Source organism: Danio aesculapii, chromosome 5 (genome assembly GCF_903798145.1).
Source record: "Danio aesculapii chromosome 5, fDanAes4.1, whole genome shotgun sequence".
NCBI classification, from domain to species: Eukaryota; Metazoa; Chordata; class Actinopteri; order Cypriniformes; family Danionidae; genus Danio; species Danio aesculapii.
This window is the reverse complement of record NC_079439.1, coordinates 27685258-27711703: the sequence shown is the minus strand read 5'-3', so window position 1 is coordinate 27711703 and position 26446 is coordinate 27685258. Positions and strand designations below refer to the sequence as shown.

Sequence of the window (26446 nt, the reverse complement as noted above, 5' to 3'; positions counted from 1 at the left end):
AACTGGTGTTTTCTTTTTAAAAGCTGTTGATGCACAACTATCCTTTTAATGTATCATTTATAACAGTTCAACAGTTCAGTACAAACATGCTTTCTTATTGCCCAAAACTCATTCGTTAAAGCATGATTTCTGCATCTCACAACCATCTGTTGGTGTGTGTTTTAACATTCTCCATTAACCTCACGTGTGGGTGTTAAGGGGTGTTCACACTGACGGTGATTTGTAGCGACAGAGCAACCTAAACTCTTTTATTTCAGGCAGCATGAGCAATACAGACAATTGGCGATGCAACAAAGCAGCAACACTGGCAACAACCAGTAGGAGTGCAGACAGTCATTACAGCTACACATGTAATTCACCTCATGAATACAGTTGGGTTTTGCAATCGGGTGCAAATGCCAAGCACAGCAGTTTGGCGACCTCCTCTATTTAAATTAGCATCAGTGTGATCGCTGCTTTGATCCTAATGATGTTTGCTAAGATGAACTGCAGTTTCCCAAATGTAGCTGTATTAGCTGCAGTATCTGAGTGATTCTATAATTGTAGGTACATTTGGTTTCCAAAGACGTCATTTTTTCTGATCTTTTTTTAAATGGTTGTATTTGTAGTTGTTATTTATGAATGTACACATTTTCATGGATCTCAATATCTCAAAAGCCTTAACAGTAGGTCTTTAAAGCTTTATACACAGCATGTTGTCTAAAGCCTTAGACAACATGTTTTTCTGTTGTCTAAATTAATCAGTATATATTTTTGAATATATATATTTATATTTTATATATTTAAATAAAATATACCAATTATGAAAAGCCCTACATCCATTTTCCTAATTTGTTTATTATTTTTGTTACTCTTTAAAACAGTTTTATTTGTTATTTATTATTGTACTAATTGTCAGGGATCACAATATCTCACAATGGCAACAGTAGGCCATATATGCCTTAATACTCACATATGTATAGTTGCCGTGAACCATGCCAAAGCATGTTTGCCCCCCTCCCCTCTCCCCCGATGGCCTGCATTCACATTGGATCAGAGCCTGAGCACGCTTACGTCATCAATGATGCGCTGTTCAGTTTAACAGAAGAGAAGCGCTCTTGCTCAGCACAGTGGAGGTTTCTTTAGTTATATCATCTTAGTGGTTTGGGATGCAGTGACACGTAGTCAAATATTTCGCCGAACAGATTAGCCACTTTTGACGCTCATAAATTATCATAAAGCCCTCATGCTGCAGGAATTGGGAGGTTTGCTGAAGGTGCAGCTGTGGTACAGTGAGGGGTTTGCGTCTTTAATAAACTATGACAGTTTGCGTTCATTGAACACTAAGAATGATTAATCCATATGAAACAGTCCCTTAAAAGTCCCATCTCGTCTTCAGTTTCGGGCTCAGGCGCACTTTGCACTCACACTACAAGCCTACCGCGCCAAAGCCCAAGTCAACCGCGCTCTGGCACACCTCTTCCAACTGAGCCAGGGCTGGCCAACTGAACCTCGCCTGAGCCCGATTCAGAGCACTCACACATCTCAAATGAACCAGGAAACGCGTCTGGGCATGGTTCGGATAGCATAGTGTGAGTGCGCCCTTATACACAGCTGAAAATCATGCTTTCCTTTTATCTCAATTAGTCATTTATTCATTAATTTTCTTTTCGACTTAGTCCCTTTATTAATCAGGGGTCGCCAACATGTGTCCAACTTACCCAACATGTGTTTTACGCAGCTGATGCCCTTCCAGCTGCAACCCATCACTGGGAAACACCCTTACACTCTCATTTACACACATACACTGTGGACAATTTAGCATACCCAATTCACCTATAGCTCATGTCTTTGGACTTGTGGGGGATACTGTAGCACCCAGAGGAAATCCACACCAACACGGGGAGAACATGCCAACTCCACACAGATATGCCAACTGACCCAGCCGAGGCTCGAACCAGCGACCTTCTTGCTGTGAGGTGACACCGCTACCCACATATATTATAATTTTTTATATAAAATATACCATTTATGAAAAGCCCTACATTAATTTTCTTAATCTGTTTTTGTAATTTTTTAAAACTGTTGTATTGTAATTTATTAGTGTATTAATTGTCAGGGATCCCAATATCTCACAGGCTATAACAGTAGGCCATACAGTATAAGCACAACTGAAAAATCATGCTTTTCTTTTATATGAATTAGTCAGTATACTTGTTTTTTATAAATATACATATGTATTTTTTATTTTATAATATTTTTTATAATATAATAATATTTATATCAAAATATAAAATATACCAATTATGTTTAAGAAAGCCCTAAATTTATTTTCCTAATTTGTTTAATTATAAAATAGTGTTTATCGTTTCTGTTACAGTACATGCTCATAGCCAGGGGTGGTTCGGAAAACCAACGCTTCACTAACAAATGTCCAGAGTTTGTCCCATACATGAGACTATTTGTCCTATTTTGACTGCTGTGCCATCATACACTATGAAAATAACCGAAAAAGGCTAAAAGACCAAGTGGAATCCTCTGCTGGCTGTTGTGACTGACAGATAATCAGTTTTGGCCAATGCGAACAATTATCAGAGTCCATCATCCTGCTGTACAAGAAAACATACAATCTGATATAAGAGAAGTTATCTTTCCCTACTGTATTGTTTTTAGAAATATTTTACAGGTAACTTTTATTCTAAACCTTAGACCTTGTTCTTGAAAGAAAAAATTACCAATAAAAAGCTGTGAAGCACCAAAAGTGGTCTATATTAAAATCAGTTTGAACGCTATTTTGGCTATTGTTGTTACTGGCCAGTTTGTTATTTGCCTAATAAAGTACAATATCTTTTATATTTTATGTACTATTTATATACTTTTTTTCTAATGATATATGATGCAATAAATTTGTATTTAAAAAATAAATATTATTTCACATTTCTTTATTCTAAATTTTTAAGACATATTTTTGGAACATCAAAGTGTGATTATCATGACCATCTGACAAGCTAATTCAGCTAAAATAGTGCTTAAAGTGTCACTAAACTGCAGTATTAAACCTCATAATTAAATAGAAAATGAGGCGTATAACAGCAAAAAGGTCAATTTTTTGAGAAAAAAGAACCCCCACTTTCACCAGGCTGGCTATGGGCCTGCATTACGGTACTTTCCCTTTAAATTGGTAGAATTATCTCCCACAAGGTAAGATGCAGGAAATGATGTCACTTCCCCTCACTGATATCTGAAGCAATAAAAGGTACTGTATGTGTGCTCTTTTTTTGTGAAAATACCATCTTTTTTTAAACATCAAGAATTATTTGGTTAAAACTATTACCACAATATCAAAAACAACATAGGCTTTGTCAATGAACACATGGATGTTTATTAGTATTTTAAACAGTGCCATGTGCTCTTAGCGTGTATGCTAGAAAGTGTCATTTTGGCTAAAAGGTTCCAAAATGTCGCCATGGTAGGGTTACATTGTTGACAATGTTTAACAGAGTTGACAGTGGTGTAAAATGATGAAGTAACTTGAGTTGATTTATTAAAATTGTAAAATTTTCAATCAAATTGTATCTCTAATTATAGAATCACATGTAAAGATGTAATGTAGACATGGAGTAGATGCTTCCCTTGTGATATTACAGTACTCTCTGTTAACTGGCCATGTTGGTTGCAAGGGCTCATGCACAAATCCAAACAGTCATGGTTCATCTCCGATGACGATTCATTTTTATCAAACTCATTAATTTCCAAGATGAATTTACAGCCGTGGACAAAATAGCCAATTAATTGCTCTGCGGAATTCAGTGAGCAGCAAATTGGTTTCTGTATCAGCGCTGAACCTTCAGGAGCGGCAGCACTCCATCCTCTTGACAGGCCGACATTTTGGAGAGTACGCCACTGGATTAGCACTCAGAAGGGAATAGAGATTTAGAGAAGTCGAGTCATAAAGACATCAGTGAGACAGAGAACTACTGGAGATCATCTTGTGTAGTTTTGTGTCATTTGTTTTGTTGATTGATTTGCTGTTGTCATGAACTTTAGCAAATGTAGTAATGGTTACTTTTGTAAGGTCTGTCAAAAGTCTTTATTTAGTAACATTTAGATTTAGTTTATTGTTTGTGTGTAGCAAAGGGGCAGCAGCTATTCTTATTTTTCAAATGATCTACACTGTATGTTGTCCTGATAATATGTTTTTCATGTTACTTTCAATTAAAATAAGTTAACCCTGTTTTAACATCTTTTTTTTTTAGGTTAGACAGGATTCAGCTTGCTATTTTAAATTAGTTTATTTGTAATTGCTGCAACTCATTCTTTACAATGTTTGCACTTAATAATAGTAACCAGTTATCCCAACATATGCATTAACTGTTTTTTTACAAATACAAAATACAATTTTTGCGTACTATATAGTATGGAATTATGTGATGTTCAACGCAGCTTTGGTCTTGTTTTGTTTTGGTGTTGTTTTAATAAACTCAGTTTTGTTTTGTTAATTTTTTTGTTTTGTTTTGTCTCACTTTGTTTTGGTTTGGTTTGTTTGTCAAAAATGTCACTGAACCACACAGTGGGAAAAATAAGTATTGAACACGTCATGTATTTTCCTGGGAATAACATTTCTGAAGAAGCTGTTGACATGGAATTGAACCAGATTTTGGTAAAAATCCAAACAATACAAACATAAAAAAAAAAAATATATATATATATATATATATATATATATATATATATATATATATATATATATATATATATATATATATATATATATATATAATTTTTTTGTTTTATTTTTTTTTAATTGTTGTGTAATGAACCAATATGAACTACTGAATTGTATTTAATGCTTTATATAAAAGCCTTTTTTGTTGATGGCAAAAAACTGTCCTTTCATTTTATTATGCATAACTTAATTAATAAAATAATTAGATTTGTTTATTCTTTGCATATATAGATTTCTTTTCTTGTTACCAGCATCTGGGGAAAATTTCAAGTCAACAGCACCTTTAGAAATATGTTTTCTAGAAAAATGATGACGTGTGATGACTTACAGTATTTTCCCCATCCCACTGATTCAATTTATACCAATGAAAATCATTTATTTTAAAGCAAGCACTTTTAGCTAACTGTTTTAGCTCCCTGGCCCTAGACAGGGGAGGCAAGTAACACTAACAATTACAGATTACAATTTGTGTATGTTAATATTAATAAATAGTAAGTAAATAAGAACTCATACTCAGACAAATATCAGCTTTGAAAGTTTTTATATTTTCATATTAGAGTGACATCTGCCCTGTTTTTTATTTACTTATTTTTTTATTTTTTTATTCAAAAAATTTTTTATTGCAATAACAACAGGCAATTACAACAGATAGAAATACAGACAGATAGAAGTATAGGACAAACAACACAAATATTACTATTTTGCAACAAGATAAATGTGACTATTTTAAAGAAATATAATAAAGGTAAAGCAAAAGAAAGACAAGAAGAAACAAAAGAAATAAATAAGCACTTGAAAAAATAATACGAATTAATGCAGAGTATTCTCATCTTTCTTTAACTGCTGCCCTGTTCCACTGCAACCCTAAATTATTAGCATTTAAAATGCTTTCATCGAGTAAACATAGCCTCAGTGCCATATTACAAGCAGTGGAAAAGAAGTTCATTGCTATTAGAAGACTTTGACTTGTATTAAGTTTTTTTTAATAGAAACATTCTAAAAGGTGCAATCAAGAACTTTGTTGAATCATGTCCCCGTGTTTTCAGTTCCAGCTGTTTCAATACTTATGATCGCAAGACATTTTAAGGCACTTGAGGGTGAAAAAAATAAAATCTTCAGTCCAAAATTCCCTGCATCTCAGCAAGCTCACAGTGTGACGCTCACTTCCCTGCTGATATTAGACCACTAAGTCAGTGTGCTGCATTTCACTCATAAATGCCTGTGGTTGTTTTGGCTGCTATGATATGAGCAATCGGACATAATGGCTGCATTTTGAATGGCGCTCATACCGCGTAATGCCCCACGTAAGGCATGTTAGACAGGAAACAAATTATTCCAGATCTCCATAAAATACACCAACCTAAGTTACGTTTTCTTCTGCTAATTCTCTTGCTTTCTTTCCATCTTCCCAGGTTACTAAAATGGTCAAGACAGTGACGACACGAACAGTTCGGCAGGTGCCTTTGGGTCCCGATGGCCTTCCTGTTCCAGAAGGTTCGTCTCCACTGGGAAGCTACACTGACTCCATTGATCGGCGCTACATGAAGAATGGCGAGCGCTTCATCACACCCCAGGCCACCTCCACCCTCACGCGCTCATACAACAATTACAGCGACTCCTACAATGACACCCCAGACACTCAGTTCCGCCATTACACTCTTCACGATGGATATGGAGACATGCCTGACAATTATGGAAGTCTCTCTCGCGGGGTCAATTACAGGCCCTATCGGCCCTACATGCCCACAGGTGGATACCGGCCAGAGAACAGCTACACCCTTCCAATCCGCAAGGATGACTACGGCCACGTGGCACAGCCTCAAGTCCCAATGGGAAGTAGCACTGTGGATCTCAATCGTTCTCAGCCGGAGCGCTTCCAGCCTGAACCCTATGGCTTGGAGGATGACCGCCGCAGTCTCGGACCTGAAGATGAAGAGCCGTATGACCTGGAGCCGGATTATTCTACTGCTAACCGCCGCACATTGCCCGGACGCACCATTCGAGAACCGCTGCGCAACGGCCCCCGTGTCAGGTGAGAATCTGGAGGTTGATTTGGTTTGTTTGCTTGTGCTGCAACTGGCTTTTGTCCGTGATTGTGAGCTGCTTTGAGGTGATTGCCTATTGAAGGGATTTGAATTCTCGGGCTCTTGAGAAGCACATGCTGTAGATGCAGGAATATAATAGAAGGTATTTCTTAGCAAAGGGAATGTTCATTTATTCATGCTTCCATTCTTTCGGTTTGCAAAGATATACAGGAACATTGATTCCGTGCACAATTTAAATGTACAGTATATTCAAAATATTAATGCTATTTTATATTAATACTATTAATAGTTTTTGTTTTGGTTTTGTTTTTTGTCCTGTTTTGGCCTTGTCTTTTTTTGATCTTGTTTTTTTTTTTTGTTGTTGTTGTTGTTTGTTTGTTTTGTCTCGTTTTGGTCTTGTCTTATTTTTTGTTTTGTTTTTTGGTCTTGTTTTGATTTTTGATTTTTTTTTTTTTTTTTTTTTGTCTTTTTTTGGTCTTTTGTGTTTTGTTTTGGTCTTGTTTATGAAATTGTGTTTTGTCAGTTTTTTTGGTCTTGTTTTGATCTTGTTTTTTTTTTGGTCTTGTTTTGTTTTGGTCTTGTTTTGAACTTGGGTTTTTGTTTTGTTGTGTTTTTTGTTTGTTTGGTCTTGTTTTGATTTTGGTTTTGTTTTATCTTGTCTTGTCTTGTCATGTTTTGTTTTAGTATTTTCTGCCAATTTTAAACAAATCAATTAAATTATAAAAATGATCAGGTTTCTCCACAGTCCAAAGACATGTGCTGTAGGTGAATTGGGTAAGCTAAATGGTCCCTAGTGTATGTCCTGGTCTTCCAGATTGGGGGTTGAGCGTTGGGCTAACAGCTCACCTCATAGAAACTAGATGTTACAAAACACGAATATGGTATATCAACTTAGACATCAACTTGGATATAAATGGCCCTGGGAGTAAGTAAAGTATAAAAAAAAAGGGAAGAATAAAATTGAAAACATATTTAGCAATTTTATTAAAAAAAAAGAAAACTGAATTGAAATTCGAAAATTAAACCAAATTATTTTCCCATAATGAAATTGTTAGTCTGGCTTAAAGTTTTTTTTCTTTATAATTAAACCGATTTAAAATGGACAGAAAATGCCTTCGTCATGTGTAATGACAATTTAACTTTAAAAAAGGAAGGTTTGCACAGAAAATGCTAAGTAAATGACAGCTGACATACAGCAGAGAAACTAAAGCTATTTTTTTATTGCAGATTTTTTTTTTACATCTTTCTCTAGGGAGGAAAGGAGAGATATTGTTATCGTAAAACAAATTTCCCCATGTCATACTCCTCCAGTCAGCATCAGAGCTCTCCTCATTATGAGGATCTGTAGCAGTTTTGACATGGAATGCCTGTTGCAGGAACACATTTTTTTTTTAAATTTAGGACACTTACACATGAACAGTATGCAGTCAACCTACACAACATTCTTGGCCACTTCCTGTTTTCAGCCTATAACATATTTGTGTACATCCGTGCCAGAATTACAGTGCAATTAGCGATGATGTCACCGCTCTTACCCTGAATGTCAAAGTCTCACATTTCGCATCCATCATTAGCATTCCCATAATAACAGATGCTGACAACAATCTTGCTAATGAATGTGTAAAACGCATATGCTAATTAGAGCTTATTGCCTAGCAGTTTTGGAAGCCCGCAATTATAAAACAGCCAAAATTGCGACGTTTAGCAGAGAAATGGTTGCCAGTGGCATGTTTGCATGGATTAGACAGTCGGACTCGAGGTCTCCTCTTTATCTGTGTTTCTGTATCTCTGCGGAGCTGTTGTTGTCAGGGTGATTTATAGTCTCTGGTGAACAGTGCCAGACAAAGGGGGCGTCTCGTCTCCAGCCGTATCTCTAATGGTTCATCTCTCCTTGGCTGATCCTCCCTGCACCTGCCACCAGAGCCGAAGCAGAGCAGCCATAAGGTCATCGTGCAGAAACCTCCCCGGAGGCCACCAGGAACCTCTGCGCTCAGGACAGTTTATGTAGGCACAAAGAGAAAAACATCCCTTTCTTTCTGTTCAAGATTGTTCATGACGACTGAAAATCTTTAAAGGGTTAGTTCACCCAAAATTCAAAGTTCTGTAGTTAATTACTCACCCTCATGTTTTCCAGTTCCCTACAACCTTCATTCACCTTCAGAACACATGTATTTTAGTTTTTAATGATGATCATTAGTCAGAGAAATGCAGTATTAAATATAAAATATCATTAAGACATTAATTGTTCAAATGTATCAGCTGAAAACACAATTAGTTTGCATTTTCTTCCTCTAGTACAATAATAAAGCATCAAAACAATATTTACACTGTAAAAAAAATAATATTGCCACTTTAAGTTTTTGGGTCACACTTTATTTTGATGGTCTACTTGTTGAATTTAAGTTGCATTGCATCTACTTGTCAACTAATTCTCATTAGATTATAAGTAGACTGTTAGGTTAGGGTTAGTGTAAGTTGACATGTACTTGCAAAGTTTCTTATAGTCAGTTAAATGTCTGTGAAGGAGCAGTATCAACAGATATTAAGCAGACAGTCTACTTATACTCAAATAGACCATCAAAATAAAGTGTTACCAATTGTTTAGTTGAATTAAATTAACTTTTCGAGTCATCTCAACTTGCTTTAATGAAACTGACTAAAATATTAAAAGAAACTGTGTATAACTTAAAAAAATGGTTGAAACCTAATTAACTTATTAAAATAAGTTACACAACATAAAAACATGTTGTCTTGATTTTGTCATTACATTTTTACAGTGTAAGAAGGAAACACTAATATTAGTAATAATAATAGTATAAATAAAATAAAATTATAAAGAAAAAATTAACACTAACAATAACATATTTTAGATGAAATCTGAGAGCTCTCTCATCCATGCACAACTTTCCAGAAAAGGAACTAAAAATATTGTCAAAATATGTGACTTCAATGGTTATTTAATTGTAATCATGCTGAGCTCCAAAAACACTTATGCACCAAAAAACAACGTTTTGCTAAAAGAACACAGCAAGTGTTTTCACATTTATTTTAACAAAATATTAATTATTTATTTTAATAGAAATTTGACAGTTCTGTACGAAATTACACAGTTTTTCTCTGTTATTTATGACCATTGTTCTTACTTTCCAAAAAAGTACCTGGCAAGATAAATTCAATCCGAAGATGAAGTGAATCCGAAATCCGAAGTAATTCACTGATTCTAATTCTATTGACCTGCCTCTTTGTGGGGAATCAAACTCGTTTCACTAAACTATTTAACTCTGAGTATAGTCAATTTTTTTTCATTTGTAGTTTACTGATGCAAAAAATGTAATATAACTTAATTTACCCCATGGTTAATACCCTATAACCCTTTTTACCCTACAGTCAATCATTGTTTTTCAAGTATGATATCTATAAAAAAAACTCATTGAAAGCACACGAAACAACCTTTTCAATTAATTAAAAAATGGGAATCAAACAATGCCATTCACTTGTATGTTAAAAACATAAAATAAAGATCCACCGGTGCCTGTAAAGCTGTAACTATAATGAACATTGCAAACTAACAGGTGTGTTTATGCTTTCTGTCCTTTTTTTCTTGATCTTATGACCTCATGCCTTGTTTTTGAGTTGTTTATATGTTCTTGGTTTGTACAGCAATCTTATTTTAGTCGAAATACTAAAGTTCGCTGTGGTTCTTTTTAGCATTAAATTTTTTTTAAATTGAAACCAAACCTGCCAAGTGTAAACACAGATGAGTTTATTAATCAAAGTATCTTATCATTCATCAGTGGAATTCCATTTCCTGTTCCCCAAATATTTATTAATTAAAAGCACTGATATTACTATACTATAGTAAATTGTAAAGTAAAATATTAGCAAAACCATTAAGCATCATACATCCAACTTTTGCCCACTTTTTGGTATATCAATAGATGTTAACCAGAAAATAAACATTTTTGTTTGTTTTTTAAAGCAGTTGAACCTTGATAATGATATATTCTGTATGTTTTTTAGTTCGACTTGAAGCCAATGCAATAATCACTTGATTCACTTAAGTTTCTTTAGATGTGGTACACTCAAAAAATGTAACTTATTTTAAATGAGCTGAAACAACACAATTCTTTTAAAACTTAAATTCTTTTACATCTCTTTTGATAACTTAATTATTTTATGTTCAGTCCACTTAAAATTGTAAAAACTAATAAGTTAACTTAATGTATTCATGTCATACCAACACAAATCCTTTGTGTGGAAATTAGCATTTTTGACACTGTACTGGTGCATTTTTGGGCATTTTTACGAAGCGATGTGACTCACGGTATAAAAACAAATGCAACTGTGGTTTAGTTTTATTGAGATTTATATTTTATGTACAAATAATTTCATCAGATTCAGTTTTTTGTCAAATGAAGTAAAAGATTTGTGCCGTTTTCCTCACTTGTTGTAGGAACTGCCTCGCGAATGCACAAGTAATTGCTCATTATAATGAGTGAATGGTTATTCAGACAAGTGCTATCTCAGTGCTGTGAGACTCTTGGAGTAATATGACTCTTACAAATATGCTAATATTTCCCGCTCTTTCTATTCAGAGGCATAGGCATTTATCCAAAAAAATCGAGAAATAAATAATTCAGAGGAGGAAATGACAGGGGAACAAAATGGTTGTAGTAATGGGCACATAACTATGTGGTTTTTGCTGGCAACAAACAAACAAACAAACACACACAAACACATTTTGGAACGTGCAGAACATTTGGCTCATTATGGCGGAGTCGAAGCTGCTGTAATAACTTGAGAAGCAGCACATCTAGTGACAGAGAATTACGTGTAGTCAACGTGCTTTCTTGTGTAATGAATACACTCCAACATACAATAGCAGCAATTTAAATGCAAATCTTGACATTCCCATCGCTCTGTCCACAGGGTTTAGCTTGCATCTGAACTGTCTAAATAATTTCTATTCGCAAAGACCTCAATGAGTGTGTGTGCGCGCATGTGTGTGTGTGTATGTAAGAGAGAGGGAGAACGAAAGAGATGAAGCTACCTGTACAATGGCAGTGTTAATAATGAATCATTTTGAGCCCTGTCGTTGTCTCAAAGTGATCTTTTCTGTTGGTCATATCCATTTTCAATCTGCACCTGACAGTACTGCAGCGATTTTTCTAATGAGTTCTGGCAGATGCTTGTACGCTGAAAATCATTTTTTGGCCTGAATTCATTAAAACTGTATTATTTTTCACTTCCGGTAAAAAAAAAAAATATATATATATATATATATATATATATATATATATATATATATATATATTACAATCTTAATTTGATTTGATTTGATTTTTTTTAAGTTAATTTAAAAAAATTATTGAATTAATATAATAATTTGTATTACTTTACTTAATTTTTATTTTAAAGAAAAGTAAAATAAAGTAAAAAATAAAATAAAATCAGTGATGATAGATGACTAGAACTTCAATTCTTGGACAGTCTGGTTAAGGAACAAATCAACCAGTTCATTAAAAATTATTAACTTAAAAGAAGGAATTGAAAACCTTTTTAAAGGCTAGATTGCTTTATTTACAGTTATTTTAAAGTCAACATGAAACAACAATTGTAATTAGCCTTTTCTCTCCCTAATATGAATCGTCATTATGAATCATTAGATGGTTAGTTTGCAATTGGTTGATCTTATGTGAGTGACATGTTTCCCCGCCCACTTCTTGCATCAAAGAACAGATGTTGTTTTTGGGTTATTAATATTGGGTTCCAGTGTTGGGAGTAATGCGTTACAAAAGTAATGTATTACAGTAATGTATTACATTTTCCAGTAACGCAGTAGTGTAAGGCATTACTTATACATTTTCAGTAATATTTTACTCGGTACATGTTCAGTAACGCGTGCGTTACAACAAACTTTTCACCCGCAAGACATTACCAAATAAAAAATACCGCAAGTAAGTTCTATTTTCAGTTCGTGGTTATTGAATATATGCTATTGGAACTTTTTTACTTTGAACGCGGAATGATTTCAGCATCTGAGCTCGAGGTCCGAGGCTATTGGCTCAGCCCGGTTCACAGTAAGGTCAAGCCCTGACGTGCAGGGGAAAAGCGGCAAAATAGATGAGCAGAAGACAGTACATTCGCGAGATGGACGTATGTGCATATGGCGTTATTTCACTGACAACAGTCGTAAGCGCAGTTTTACAAGAGCGCATTCACGTAATTCTCTGTTCGTGGACAACTCGACCGCAATTTTTTTTTCGCAGTCGCATGCACTCAAAACACGGCTGCTCACGTGCGAATGATCTGCTCTGGCTCCGTCAGATGATGCAGACTCACATTTTGTGCCTCATGTTTCCTCTTCTTTTCGTGCTTTTGCTCTCCAGTGATCCTCCTGTTCAATTGGTTATCCCAAGAATGTTGATATGGTTTATATATTGCTACAGTATTTATTAGCAATACACGAAACACTAAAAGGTTATGATAAATTCTATAATAAATACTTGTGTTTTTGAGTGTTAGATATACTGCCTATGTTTTAGGCTAGTATTATTTACAATTTGTTAATGAATGCTTCAGCATACTGTAGTATTAAGAATAGTGAACTGATAAAATGAAATACAAAGTGTAGTTTTACTACAGTAAAGTGTGGTGAATTGTAGTATAGTATACCCTATATTGTACAAAAAAACTACAGCACTGGGTAATTTGTTTATATTACGCTTGTGTTACCATAGCAACTAGTATTAGCACAACTGATTAATTGAAGTACTTTACTGTAGAACTGTTCAAAACACTGTACATGACAGGGAAAATGTCCTCCACAATCTCATCAGCAATGTGGAAGACAACAGAGACGTGTTCAATTTATTTTAGTTGCCATGATAAAATGGGATTGATAGTGAGATTTATTTGAGGAGTGAATAGTTCAGTAGGCTATAATACCTCATCAAGTTTTCCCCTATTTTTATCAGTTACATTTCTGCTTGCATTCGTTATATTTTTGTTTAAATGTTGTTTTATTTGATTAGTATGGTGCACCTTTTGGATGTTTAATAAATGTTTTTTAAAAATGTATTCTCTGCATTCAACTTCTTTTCTCTGTGTCTTAAGTGTTTGAAATTGGAAATATTTCATCACATAACAAACAACAAAAAAGGTTATAGTGGATTAGATTAAAAATGTTATATGTAAGTCTATTTTAGTATTTTGGTTATTGTTAATAAATAGTGTACACATATAAATTATATCAAAAAGCATGAAAGGAAGAGGGAACACAAGACACAAATTGTGAGTCTGCATATAATCTCACTGAGCGAGTAGTGTACTGTGAGCGCACAAGAAATTTTGTGCGTGAGCAGTGCATATTTGAGAGAGCATGAGAAAATGTGCACGCGAGCAGCGTATATTTGAGAGCTCACAAGCAGTTTTGTCCACGGAGGAAATCGGTGCACGAGCATTATATTGAGAAAGCTATGTTCATCATGCTCACTTTGTGCATGACAGTTTTGTGTTGTGAACCTGAATTTAAAGTGAATAGAATAATGGCAAGATTAAGAAAAAAATGCATCTCGTCATGGCATTGGAGTTTACATATAGGCCTGTTGTGTCTAATATGAAAATAGCCAAGCTATTCACAGATATTGCCAGATAATCACTTTACCTTTACCATACTTTCAACAGACTTTGATCATTTGTGATTCTGGCTCTTATCCTTTCTTGCATTGTCTTGAGCCTTCACGTTGCCAAATATATACTATATTGTTAGTAGCCTGGATAGGTCACCGTCATTCTGCTACATCATATCGCTTTCTACTGGATGTAAAATGCTCTGCAGTACATTTAGTCATTTTAGAATGTTAAGTTCAAATTCTGTAGTTATTTTGGTGAAAGTAACTAAAAAGTAATATAAGAGTAATGTAACATATTACAATTTTGAGACAGTAATATTGTAAGGTAAGGGATTACTTTTAAATCACAGTAATAAGTAATCTGTAATGTATTACAGTTTGGAAGTAACTTGCACAACACTGTTGGGTTCGTAGTAGAAACATTTAAGCTACAACCGTGGTCCTTGGTAATTCATAAAACATTACAGGCCATTCGTAAAACTTCAATATGTTGTCAGAGCGTTCATTTTGTCAAAGGTATTATTTTTGTTTGGTCTGTATTTGTTTGTTTGTTTTGACTCTCAAAGTGCCAGTATGAATGCAGGACCACAGTTTATGTTAAAATTCTTGTTTAATGTTCTACTGAATAAAATGATCTACACAGGGGTCAACATTCAAAGTGCATCAATTTTTTTCAGAACTGTCCTAAAGCAAAAAATGGGTGTTTTTCAATAGTTTTAGAAGACTTTGACGAAAGGTTGACTACTGTATATTGGCCTGAGAGTGAGTACAGTATATTAAAGGCAAATTTACTTTTTTTTCATGTTTATTTACTCATCCAAAACCAGTTTGAGTTTCTTTTTTTCTGTTTTATTTTATGGATGTGAGTGGCTGCTGCTTGATTTTGTGTTTAACAGAAGAAATTCATAAAAGTGTAAGAAAATGGTGAGGAGATTTTTGGTTAGAAGATTTTTGGGTGAATTGTCCTATTAAAAAGACTTCATGGTGACTGTAGAAGGTACAGTTAAAAAAATACAGTAAATGCTGGCTGTCTGGCATTGATGCAGCAAAGCAGCTGCCTTTGGTTTTTCTGGACACAGCATATGTCTTTCTTTTTCTTTTTCTTTTTTTCCCCAGTTGTATTCGGTAGTCCAGATAAGCCAGCAGCCGGAACTCAGCGGACAGCAGCCTAATTACTTCTCTTAATCTGTGCCTGGTGAGATATTGCAACAGCACTGAGATTACACTCCATTCTCGGTTACATAAATCGAGTAATACCATTTGGTGTTTGTTGACCTGGTATTTTGAACCTCAAGCTCCGCTTTGTGTGGGGAAAAATGTTCTTAAAATAAGATGCTGCTTTATTTTTAGTCAAGTGCTTAAAGTGATAGTTCACCCAAAAATGAAAATAGCCCCCTACCTATCCACTCTCAAGTGGGTCTAAACTTAAATGTATTTCTGTTGAACACAATACAAGAAATTCTGAAGAATGTTTGGAAAAACTGTCATTGACATTCGTAATGGGAACATAAAAGTATTATGGAAGTCAATGGCTGTTTTTTCCAACGTTCTCCATATGTCTTCCTTTGTTTTCAACAGAAGAAACTCAAACAGGTTTAAAACAAGTGGAATGACAACAACTGTAAATGACGACATATGTTTTTTTTTTTACTTGACTGGTGGAACCAAAGGTTGACATCGTGGCTTAATGGGAAGCATTGTTGGTTCAAGTCCCGTTTGGGTGGAATCATAAAGATCTGAGTTCCAGTAAAACTGTTCTCTTGCTGTTTCCTGAATGTCTTGGAACAGTTAAAGACTTTAATTTCCCCCCTCCCGCCCTCAACAAACAATGCAGTACAGGTTGGAAAGACACTGCTAGTAAATCAAATTATGTACACTAGGGCTGCATGATATTGGAAAATTCTGACATTGGGATATTTTGTTTTGCTGCGATATGAATATACTGTCATTTCACCAGAGGAATTGAATAGCGAAGAGATTTCATTCATTTAAATCAACTGGGAGGATCCAGTCTTTTTCTTTGCAGTGCATAAATTATAATACATTACAAACATATATAAATACCACCGAGCAAAAATATAAGTGAATTAAACAATGCTTTATGATTTTCTGGAGAGTCTAACGGTATTTAAGTACAGAAATTGAACAATCAAACATAAAATAACATGGTCATCATTTAATCAATTAATCATATAAATAATTTTTAAATAATAATATTTAATAATATATTTTATCTTTTAATCGTTAATAAATAATCTAATCCTGTGATGTGACTATTTTGGATACACGCATTGCGATGTCAGTACTCAAACAATATATTGTTTGGACCTATCATACACACACTGTCAAAGTAAATCTGTGTGCTCATTTAGTGTTAGTGGTTCTGGTTAATTATTTGAATCAGCATGGGAAGTCTTGCTGGGAAGAGTATTGAAATGTTGAACAGCAGAAATAAGGCATCCTGAATGCAAGCCAAGTTAATGTTCATTTGTGCTCAACGGCTCAGGTACTGGTCACCATTCACATACATACATAAGTTAATGATTATTCCATTATTCTGACACTGAATGCCACTTGAATAACATTTCCAAAGCATATACAATACTTCCAAATTGACCGTGTGGTCGGTAACCACTCTCTTAATTTAATTGCATTAATAAAAGAAATGGTGGTGATAATGAATGGTGACCAGGGCTGGACGTGAAAGCAGCAAACCAACGCTAGACTGAGAAAGTTTAAAAGTCTGGTAAGTTATTTCACTTAGTGGAGACTATGGCCATTGCAATTCTTCTCATTTTGATTATTTTTTTCTCACAAATGGATTGTCTCCTTACACTTTTTCTGATTACGTTTGACTAAATGAATAGGAGCGATTGGCGTAATTGGCCAAATTTTAATTTAAAGTACTCCTAATACAAATGCATAAACTAAGCTGTCTGAAAAATAACAAATTAACATGATTAAATTAAGAAACTTCTCTGCACAATTACTTTTTGCCCTTTCAACATCAAGCTGCTTAAATAGATTTTCTGTTTTAGTTGCGTAACCCAAATTTAATTGAAATTCCTTCATTTAACCCGCTAGATGCAAAAGAATGTGGAAAACGCACATACTTGATTAAGGAGAATAAGAGAAATATGTTTAATTAAAGTAAACTTCCATTAATTTTTTTTTATATGCGATGAAGTGAAGTTTTAACAGATTGTTCAGAAATTTTAACTAACCAAATCACACAGGCTCTTTTTAAATATTATATTACATTTTATGTATGGTTGCTATGGTTCAAAACTTTGGGATATTTGAGACTTTTGTAAATTATAAGCTGTATACATTTGATTAAATATACACAGGATGTCCATGGGGTTATAAAAAGTCTTAAAATGTCTTAAAATATCACCAAAATATAGTGTGGTAGGTGTTAAATCATTTTAAACAGATCTTAATTTTTTAATGTCCAAAGCTACCCAATCTGGCTGACACCCAATCCCTAGGATCAGACAGAATCTGCAGACATTTTTTGCTATTTCTGTGGAGAATTTTGTAAAAAATTTGCAGATTTATGAGGAATTGTTTTAGAAGTATCATAACAAAAAACTTAGTATATGAAATAAAAAAATATTTTTAACTTTTAGTTAATGTTTACAATGCAAATCCAATAACAGTAGATCCACTTATTTGGTAAACAAAGCAAGTCTCTCGTATAATATATCTACTAAAAGAAAGAAAAAAACTTTACAAACTTTATTGTAAATAAATCATCTGAACAATTTAACATTGCTATTATTATATCACAATGATATTAGTTAAAGAAATTTAAAAACTGAATAAATATAAATTTACACGCATTTACACAAGTAAATAAATAGACTCAATGATGGGCTAAAAATCTGCGGATTTCTGCGCACACCAATAATTTGTCGCAACTTTAATTTTTTACATTTAAGTTTTTTATTGCTAAGAGATACAAATTCACAACAGCTGTTACACATTTTTACAGCAAATTCTCCTAATTAAATTTTCTAATCAGGTAAAGAAAATTAAAACAACACATCCGTTTACATGATCTTCCATTAATACAAAACTAATTACAGAAGTAACCAGGCCTGTAGAAAAAATTCTTAGCATTTAGCCCTGTATAAGGCTAAAATTTCATTCAGAATGGTCTTAAAATGGTCTTTAAAAATCTTAAATTTGATTTGAAGAAATCTGCAAAAAACCTGATACAGACAAAATGCTATATTGTAAAATATTATAGTTTATAATGCCTATGTTCTATTGTGTTAAATTTTGAATGTATTATTCACAGTAGTCCTTAGTAAACTATGCATCAGCCATTTCTACAGTCTTCATCATCATATGATCCTTCAGGAAGTATTGTAAAATGTTAGCGGTTTTAAATTAACATTTATATTTAATATTAATTCATTCTTTCATTCATTCGTCCATTCATTCATCTTATTTTGTTGCCACAGCAGAATGAACTGCCCCTTTAAAGCAAGTCATTTCACTCGGCAGCCTTTTTTAAAACGCCTCTCGGGCAGTATGCTCAGGATTTCTGTCTGAATGTGGAAACATCAAATTCTCCTAAACTGTTTGCCAAGCTTACGATTACATTACATATTTGAAATTACTTATAAATTAATCAACAACTGTCTCATAAGTTTCTTAATCTTCATTTTTTCAGGTTGTTCAAGCTAATGCACATGGGCACTGAAAGAAACGAGATCACGACACAACCTAATTTATGGTCGTTCTACACATTATCATCCTCTGAATAAAGCTCGTCAGATTGCGCTGGTCTTCTGAAGTAATTCACAACTTGGTCTTGCTGGTGACTCACATCCAGAAATGATTTGTTTCATACAGATTACAAAACCAAAAAACTTTTTTCAATTGCACTTAGTTCATTTAAAAGTACAGATTTCAAGCTTTATTTGATATATTTCTTATGTCTGTGAAGCACACGTCAAGTCCAAGCTTCTCCCTTGGAGAAATGCCAGTCTATAGTGATTGCTGATTGGCTCCTGTACTAGTAGGCGGGGCTTTATTTGCCATATTGACCGTTACAATTTTTCCCATTCTAAACTATAAGAGTAACATATCTTGTGCGTTCAATAGTCTTTGGTTTTACACAGCGGATGCCTTTCCAGCCGTAACCCATTACTGAGAAACACTCATACACTCTCGCACTCATACACTACAGCCAATTTAGTTTATGTATAGCGCATGTCTTTGGACTGTGGGGGAATCCTGAGCGCCCGGAGGAAACCCACGCTAACATTGGGAGAACATGCAAACTTCAAAGGCCAACTGGTCCAGCTTTGACTTGAACCAGCGACCTTCTTGCTGTGAGGCGACAGTGCTAACCAGTGAGCCACTGTGCTGCTATTTAATATTATTGCTTTATGGATATTAAGGTACTTTTTTTTTTGAAGTAGCATATGTAATCTCAACACAATCTCGCGGCAATTCGTAACTTTTTGATTTAGTGGCTAATTCGTATGAATTCGTATGATCTAATTCATAATTTTCATATGATTTGCTCATCCCCAATGACGTTTGGGTATAGGGGTGGGGTTAGGTGCCACGCCTCCTTTTTAAAATCGTATAATTTCGTACGAATGAACTCATACGAATTAGCCACTAAACTGACAAAACGTAAAATACTTACGTTTTCTCGTGAGATCAGGCTGGTAATCTCACATTTTTACGTTTATGCATCCTTACTGCATAAATGTTTCGGTTTTGTTGTCTTTTTAAAAAAGCTCCAATCTTTGTGTCTATAAGTAGACATCCGATCTCGTTCACCTGCTTCTTTCTCTATGCGTTCATTTAATGCGCATTAAACTCTCTTTCCTCTGGGGCCAATCAGCTGATGTGTTCCTCATGTACCATCATAGAGTTAATGTCCCATTTCATGGCCGTATCATCTTTTTACGATGTCAGATGCATGAACTGTTCATTTAAAGCTCTGCCATGTTACAGTAACAGCTTGCCAACATTTCCTCACTCTCGACAACGTGCCCCCAAATCACCTCCAAAGTTGCAGTGCGTAATTAACATAAAACTCTCATTAAAAGTGCATCCCTCACAACCGCCAACATTCTCAGCTGCAGCCCGTTTTGTCAAGTCACACATCAAAGACTTTCTTCACACTGTGCATAAATCCGATTTGTTTTTGTTTTGTTTTTTCCATTCTTCAACACTGACTTTCTGCACTGTCATTATGCAATAGATCAAAAATGATCCATTTGTTCAGATTCATGCAGCATTTGCAAGTAGCTTTATCTTGCTGTTCAGAATAGGGATGTCAATTTCCACAGATTCTCGTGATCGATCTGTGTTTAACTTAAAAGTCAAGTTATCAGTTAATCATTAAGCTTAATAAAGTGAGACCTGTCTACTCCAGTGGCACATTGGCACTGGTTGTTGACACATAGAAAGTAATTATTTATTAATTTGTTTTGTAAAACACAAATTTTGAAGAACAAAATAAATTTTTGAGAAAATATATGGAGTCATTAAATTTATCAATTCTTTCAGTGTCTTTCATTTTTGCTGGACTGTATTTATATGTCCTCTAGTGTGATTTTTGAACTTGAAACCATATAAAAATAGCATGAAACTATTTTATTAAAGCCCATTTTTTTATCAGTTAAATGTAAAATAGACAACCCCCGATAAAGCAAAGAATAAGCCCAAGGAAAATGACGAAAGAGTAAAAATTTAAAGAAAATAAATGAATAAAACAATTAAAATATATTTAATATTATATTATTATTTTTATATTTTTTTTACATTTACCCATTTACTTTCTTTTCTTGAGCTTATTCTCTACTTCATCAGGGGTCGTCTATTTTACATTTAACTGATGAAAAAAGGGGCTTTTAATAAATCATCAAATGATTTATATACACTCTATATACTATACACTTCATTAGGTACACCCTACTAGTAGCGGGTTGGACTCCATTTTGCCTTCAAAACTGCCTTAATCCTTAGTGGCATAGATTCAACAAGATACTGAAAATATTCTTCAGAGATTTTGGTCCATATTTACATGATGGCATCACACAGTTGCTGCAGATTTGTTGGCTGCACATCCATGATACGAATCTCCCGTTCCACCACATCCCAAAGGTGCTCTATTGCATTGAGGTCTGGTGACTGTGGAGGCCATTTGAGTACAGTGAACTCATTGTCATGTTCAAGAAACTATTGATGATGGTGAATCGTGCTTTATAACGTGGCGCGTTATCCTGCTGGTAGTAGCCATCAGAAGATGGGTACGCTGTGGTCATAATGAAATGGACATGGTCAGCAACAATACTCAGGGTGGCTGTGGTGTTGACATATGATGCTCAATTGGTAAGTGTGCCAAGAAAACATCCCCCATATCATTACACCACCACCACCACCAGTCTGAACTGTTGATACAAGGCAGGATGAATACATGCTTGCATGTTGTTGACGCCAAATTCTGACCCTACCATCCGAATGTCACAGCAGAAATCGAAACTCATCACACCAGGCAACGTTTTTCCAATCTTCTGTTGTCCAATTTTGGTGAGCCTGTGTGAATTGTAGCCTCAGTTTCCTGCTTTTAGCTGACAGGAGTAGCACCCGGTGTGGTCTTCTGCTGCTGTAGCCCATCTGCCTTAAGGTTGGACATGTTGTGCGTTCAGAGATGCTCTTCTGCATACCTCGGTTGTAACGAGTAATTATTTGAGGTGCTGTTGTCTTTCTATCTGCTGGAACCAGTCTGGCCATTCTCCTCTGGGCACAAATGACTTGTTGATGCCAGAGGTCACAGAACTGCCGCTCACTGGACATTTTCTCTTTTTCACACCATTCTCTGTAAACCCTAGAGATGGTTGTGCATGAAAATCCCAGCAGTTTCTAAAATACTCAGGCCAGCCCCACTGGTACCAAGAACCATGCCACGTTCAAAGTCACTTTAAATCCCCTTGCACCTCATTCTGATGCTCGGTTTGAACTGCAGCAGATCGTCTTGACCATGTCTACATGCCTAGATGCATTGAGTTGTTGCCAGGTGATTGGCTGATTAGTAAGTAGAGCAGTTGAAGAGGTGTACCTTATAAAGTAGCCGGTTAATGTATATGACTGACAAGATAAATAAATTAAATTATTATTGTCTAACTAAAGAATGTCATTTTAATGGCCTTGTAAATCAAACTGTACAAGAACCATTCTTTTTTTTTGACACTGCTGTTTAAAATCTTCATTTAAGACTGTGAGTTCAATTAAACAATAAAACAAATTATGAAAGTAACACACAATTTTATTTGATATTTGAAAAGAACCTACACACTTGATTGCATAACATACAATATTTGCTATCCCAAACACTCTTCCTGTTCTGCATCTGTGTTGAGAAAACAGGCGACCGGAGGATCTCAAGAGCCGCAATATTCCACTCCAGCAGTGCTTGTCCTCTACTGATCATAAGTTGGAAATGACATGTCTGGGGCTGCGCTGTACACATCAGGGAGGTTACATCAATCTCAGATAGGAGTCTCAGCATGCTTCATTATCAGTCTGACCAAAACAGAGGCGTCCCTGTGGTGCTACTCCTAAATTGGCATAGAAATATTAAACCCCCGTGTCGCTCACTCACCATCACTCTTTCTCTTTCCCTATTTCCAGCTCATTTTCTGTCCTCGTCTCACTCTAGGTGGCAAAAACAAGGTGTACCAGAAATCCAAAGCACTAGGGACTGCATGTGCAAATACACTGTAATCATTCATCAATCCACAGAGACACTGTTGCTTAGATCTCATTCTTTGGCTTTGTTAAAAGCCTGAAATAGGGAAGCCAACAATTAATGATGGTCAGTTAATTGTTGCTAGTCTTTTAAATTGATATACTGTACGGTTGAAGTCAGAATTATTAGCCCCCCTTTGAATTTGTTTTTCTTTTTTAAATATTTCCTAAATGCTGTTTAACAGAGCAAGGACATTTTCACAGTATGTCTGATAATATTTTTTCTTCTGGAGAAAGTATTATTTGTTTTATTTTGGCTAGAATAAAAGCAGTTTTAAATTTTTTTAAATCCATTTTAAGGTCAAAATTATTAGCCCCATTAAGCTAGATATTTTTCGATAGTCTATAGAACAAACCATTGTTATACAATAACATGCCTACTTACCCTAACCTCCCTAGTTAATCTAATTAACCTAGTTAAGCCTTTAAATGTCACTTTAAGCTGTATAAAGTGTCTTAAAAATTATCTAGTAAAATATTATTTTACTGTCATCATGGCAAAGATAAAATAAATCAGTTATTAGAGATGAGTTATTAAAACTATTATGTTTAGAAATGTGTTTAAAAATCTTCTCTCCGTTAAACAGAAATTGGGGAAAAAATAAACTGGGGGGCTAATAATTCTGACTTCAACTGTACTTTTTCGATGGTCGATTAAACATGGGCATCATTAACATATACAGTTTTGGGGCACATGTGGATTAAGCAATGGTCATGCCAGAGTTTGAGCATACAAAATTTTGTCATACTAAGTGGTGGGATATGATAAGCCATCGGGTATATGCCGAGCTATTCCCCGAGTTGTTCCCATACTGATAAACTTCCGGTGACCTATTATTGTGATTTTTTTTTTTTTTTTTTTTTTTTTTTTTAATTTTTTAATTTTTTTATTTATTTTTTTTTTAATTTATTTATTTATTTTATTTGGTTTAATATTATACGATTCCTTTAACAGCATAGATGTTGTAATGTAATTAAAATACAATCAGTTAAATAGACTTTGGCATTCATTTAGTTGCTCAAACGTAAAACGAGACGAAAAGCTGTTTACTCACACGTGCCTGTCAGAATCGTCAGGGTAGCACAGAAGCTCAATTGAATATACTGGGGTAAAAAAAAATGCTCATATTATAAAGACATGGTGGGAAAATGTAATTTAATGCAGTGCTTCTTGTACAATCTGAGACCCACTTTATATCGGATATCACTCAGTCACTGGAGATCGCTGATTTTTAAGAAAACTGACCCGTTCACCAGAAACGCTTAACCTAGGTTACTGCCAAATTAAAATTAGCATATTAGCATACTTCGGCATATATCCTATTAATCCAGATTTTACATTTCTGTATGGAGAAGACAGATTTTGATCATATTATTTAATCTTAGGATAGGGATTTTCCCAAAGATTATCTGATCAATTGCTGTTTAAATTAACAATCAATTAATTGATTAATCATTAGCTTTATTAATTTCTTAAGGATTTCAGTGGCTCATTGGCACAACAATGGCTATAAGTGGATAGTTGACCATTAGGCGGTAAACACTTTAATATGGTATTTTATCTGCTATAGCCAAACCTTCAGTGGTGCCAGCAGCAAAAATCCTGGGCTGTGGACAATGTAAATCATGTATAGTTCTCTGAGTTCACCTCACTGTCTTTCTCACATACGGGAGAGTTATGGTGTGGAGTAACCCCAAAGAATGATCCCACCCAGACTGTTGCATGCCCAGAGTAAAGCATGGGGGTGGATCAGGGATAGTTTGGACTGCGATATCATAATATTCCCAAGGCTCAGTACATGTGTAACCATTTTGAGGGAGCATGTGCACCCAAGGGTTCAAACATTGTATCCTGAACCAGTGTTGTGTATGAAGATTATAATGCCCCAATACACATAGCAAGACTGGTGACAGAGTGGTTTGATGAATATGAAAGTGAAGTTAAACATCTCTCCTGGCCTGCACAGTCACCAGAACTAAATATTGTTTAACCACGTTGGTGTTTTCCTCCACCAGCATCATGTACTTACCTGGCCACTATTCTGCAAGTTGAATGGCTCCAAATCCCTCTGGCCACTGTGCAGGACTTGCATCTGTCATTCCCAAGACAAATTGATGCTGTATCGGCTGCAAAAAGGAACATGCACAAATGTTCTCATTAGAAGTTCATATCAGCCATTTGAAGCTGAAGGGTTTGTATAATGCCTCAGAGAAATGCAAATCTCTTGTTGCCAACTGCGGAGCAGCGGGTCAGTTTTCTTTTGGAAATGAGATGTTGCGACCTCACATACAGTACAGCACATTTTGGTCAGTTTCAGTTCAGTTTAATGAAGTGATACAGCAGTTAATTTCCAGGGTGCCTGAAGTACCAGAAAATGTTCCCACTGAGCATTTGTTTTGAAATAGTATTTTCAATCTATAGGGCTTTTTGGTTGGCTAAATGGTTCTTTTACTTGTTGTGTTATAGCTTTTTTCATTTTCTCTTTGGACTTTTATGTCTTTCATCAGCAAAGGTGATGAAGTGTACCTTGAAAAGACGCATTTACACTTTCTAAGAGCACAGAAGCACCAGAATGAGGAATTGTAGACTATCAGTTGTAAAATTGTGATCTGAATAAGCTCGGCATTCATGACTGTTGTATCTTTCTCAAAGTAATAGCGGTGTCAGTTTACTGTGAGTGTTTCAGAAATGCACATTGATTATTTCATTTCCCATTCCTGCATATTGATTTCTTGTGTGTGTGACTGGAGAAAGTCCTGGGAGTCTCTCGGTAAAAGTGCTGCTGTATTCGGAATACTCATAGTAGGGAATCCATCCGTCGTTCCCTGTCCATCTGTCTCTCTTTCTCTCTGCCTCTTTGTTTCCAGTCTGTTCTATATTTGCTCTGGACCCTGCAGGCTCTGTGTTTTCCCTCATGCTGAATCCCATCCATCATTAATTAAAGAAAGAGAGAACGTCACTGGCTCCTGACATACACTATTAATAGGAAAGTGGCAGCGGTTTTCTCAATGTCGAGTACTATGGATTGTTTGACTCCATGGTTAATAACTTAAACAATCACTTGCTTTTCTGCCTCCCACTTCTTACTCTCATGCTTCATATTTAGCTTGTATCATATATTTAGTTTAAGATGGGTCTTTTCAAATAATATCAAGGTTTTCCGGTTTTGGCATGATTTTATATACACAAAAATGTGTGTTTTGTGAGTAACAAGACAAAAGTTTATACTTTTTATATTAAAAAGGCAAATTAATGTTGGTGAATGTTTCATTCAGGG

At 35.0% G+C, this 26446-nt stretch overlaps 1 protein-coding gene across 5 annotated transcripts in view; it reads left to right on the top strand.

The window, feature by feature from the left end:
- arvcfb (ARVCF delta catenin family member b) overlaps positions 1–26446 on the top strand; it is a 430881-nt gene that overhangs the window by 298072 nt on the left and 106363 nt on the right. For all 5 annotated transcript variants that reach the window (XM_056457809.1, XM_056457811.1, XM_056457810.1 and 2 more), the window contains one exon: positions 6118–6737. In XM_056457809.1, coding sequence (XP_056313784.1) covers positions 6118–6737 — 620 coding nt within the window. The remainder of the gene's footprint in view (positions 1–6117; positions 6738–26446) is intronic.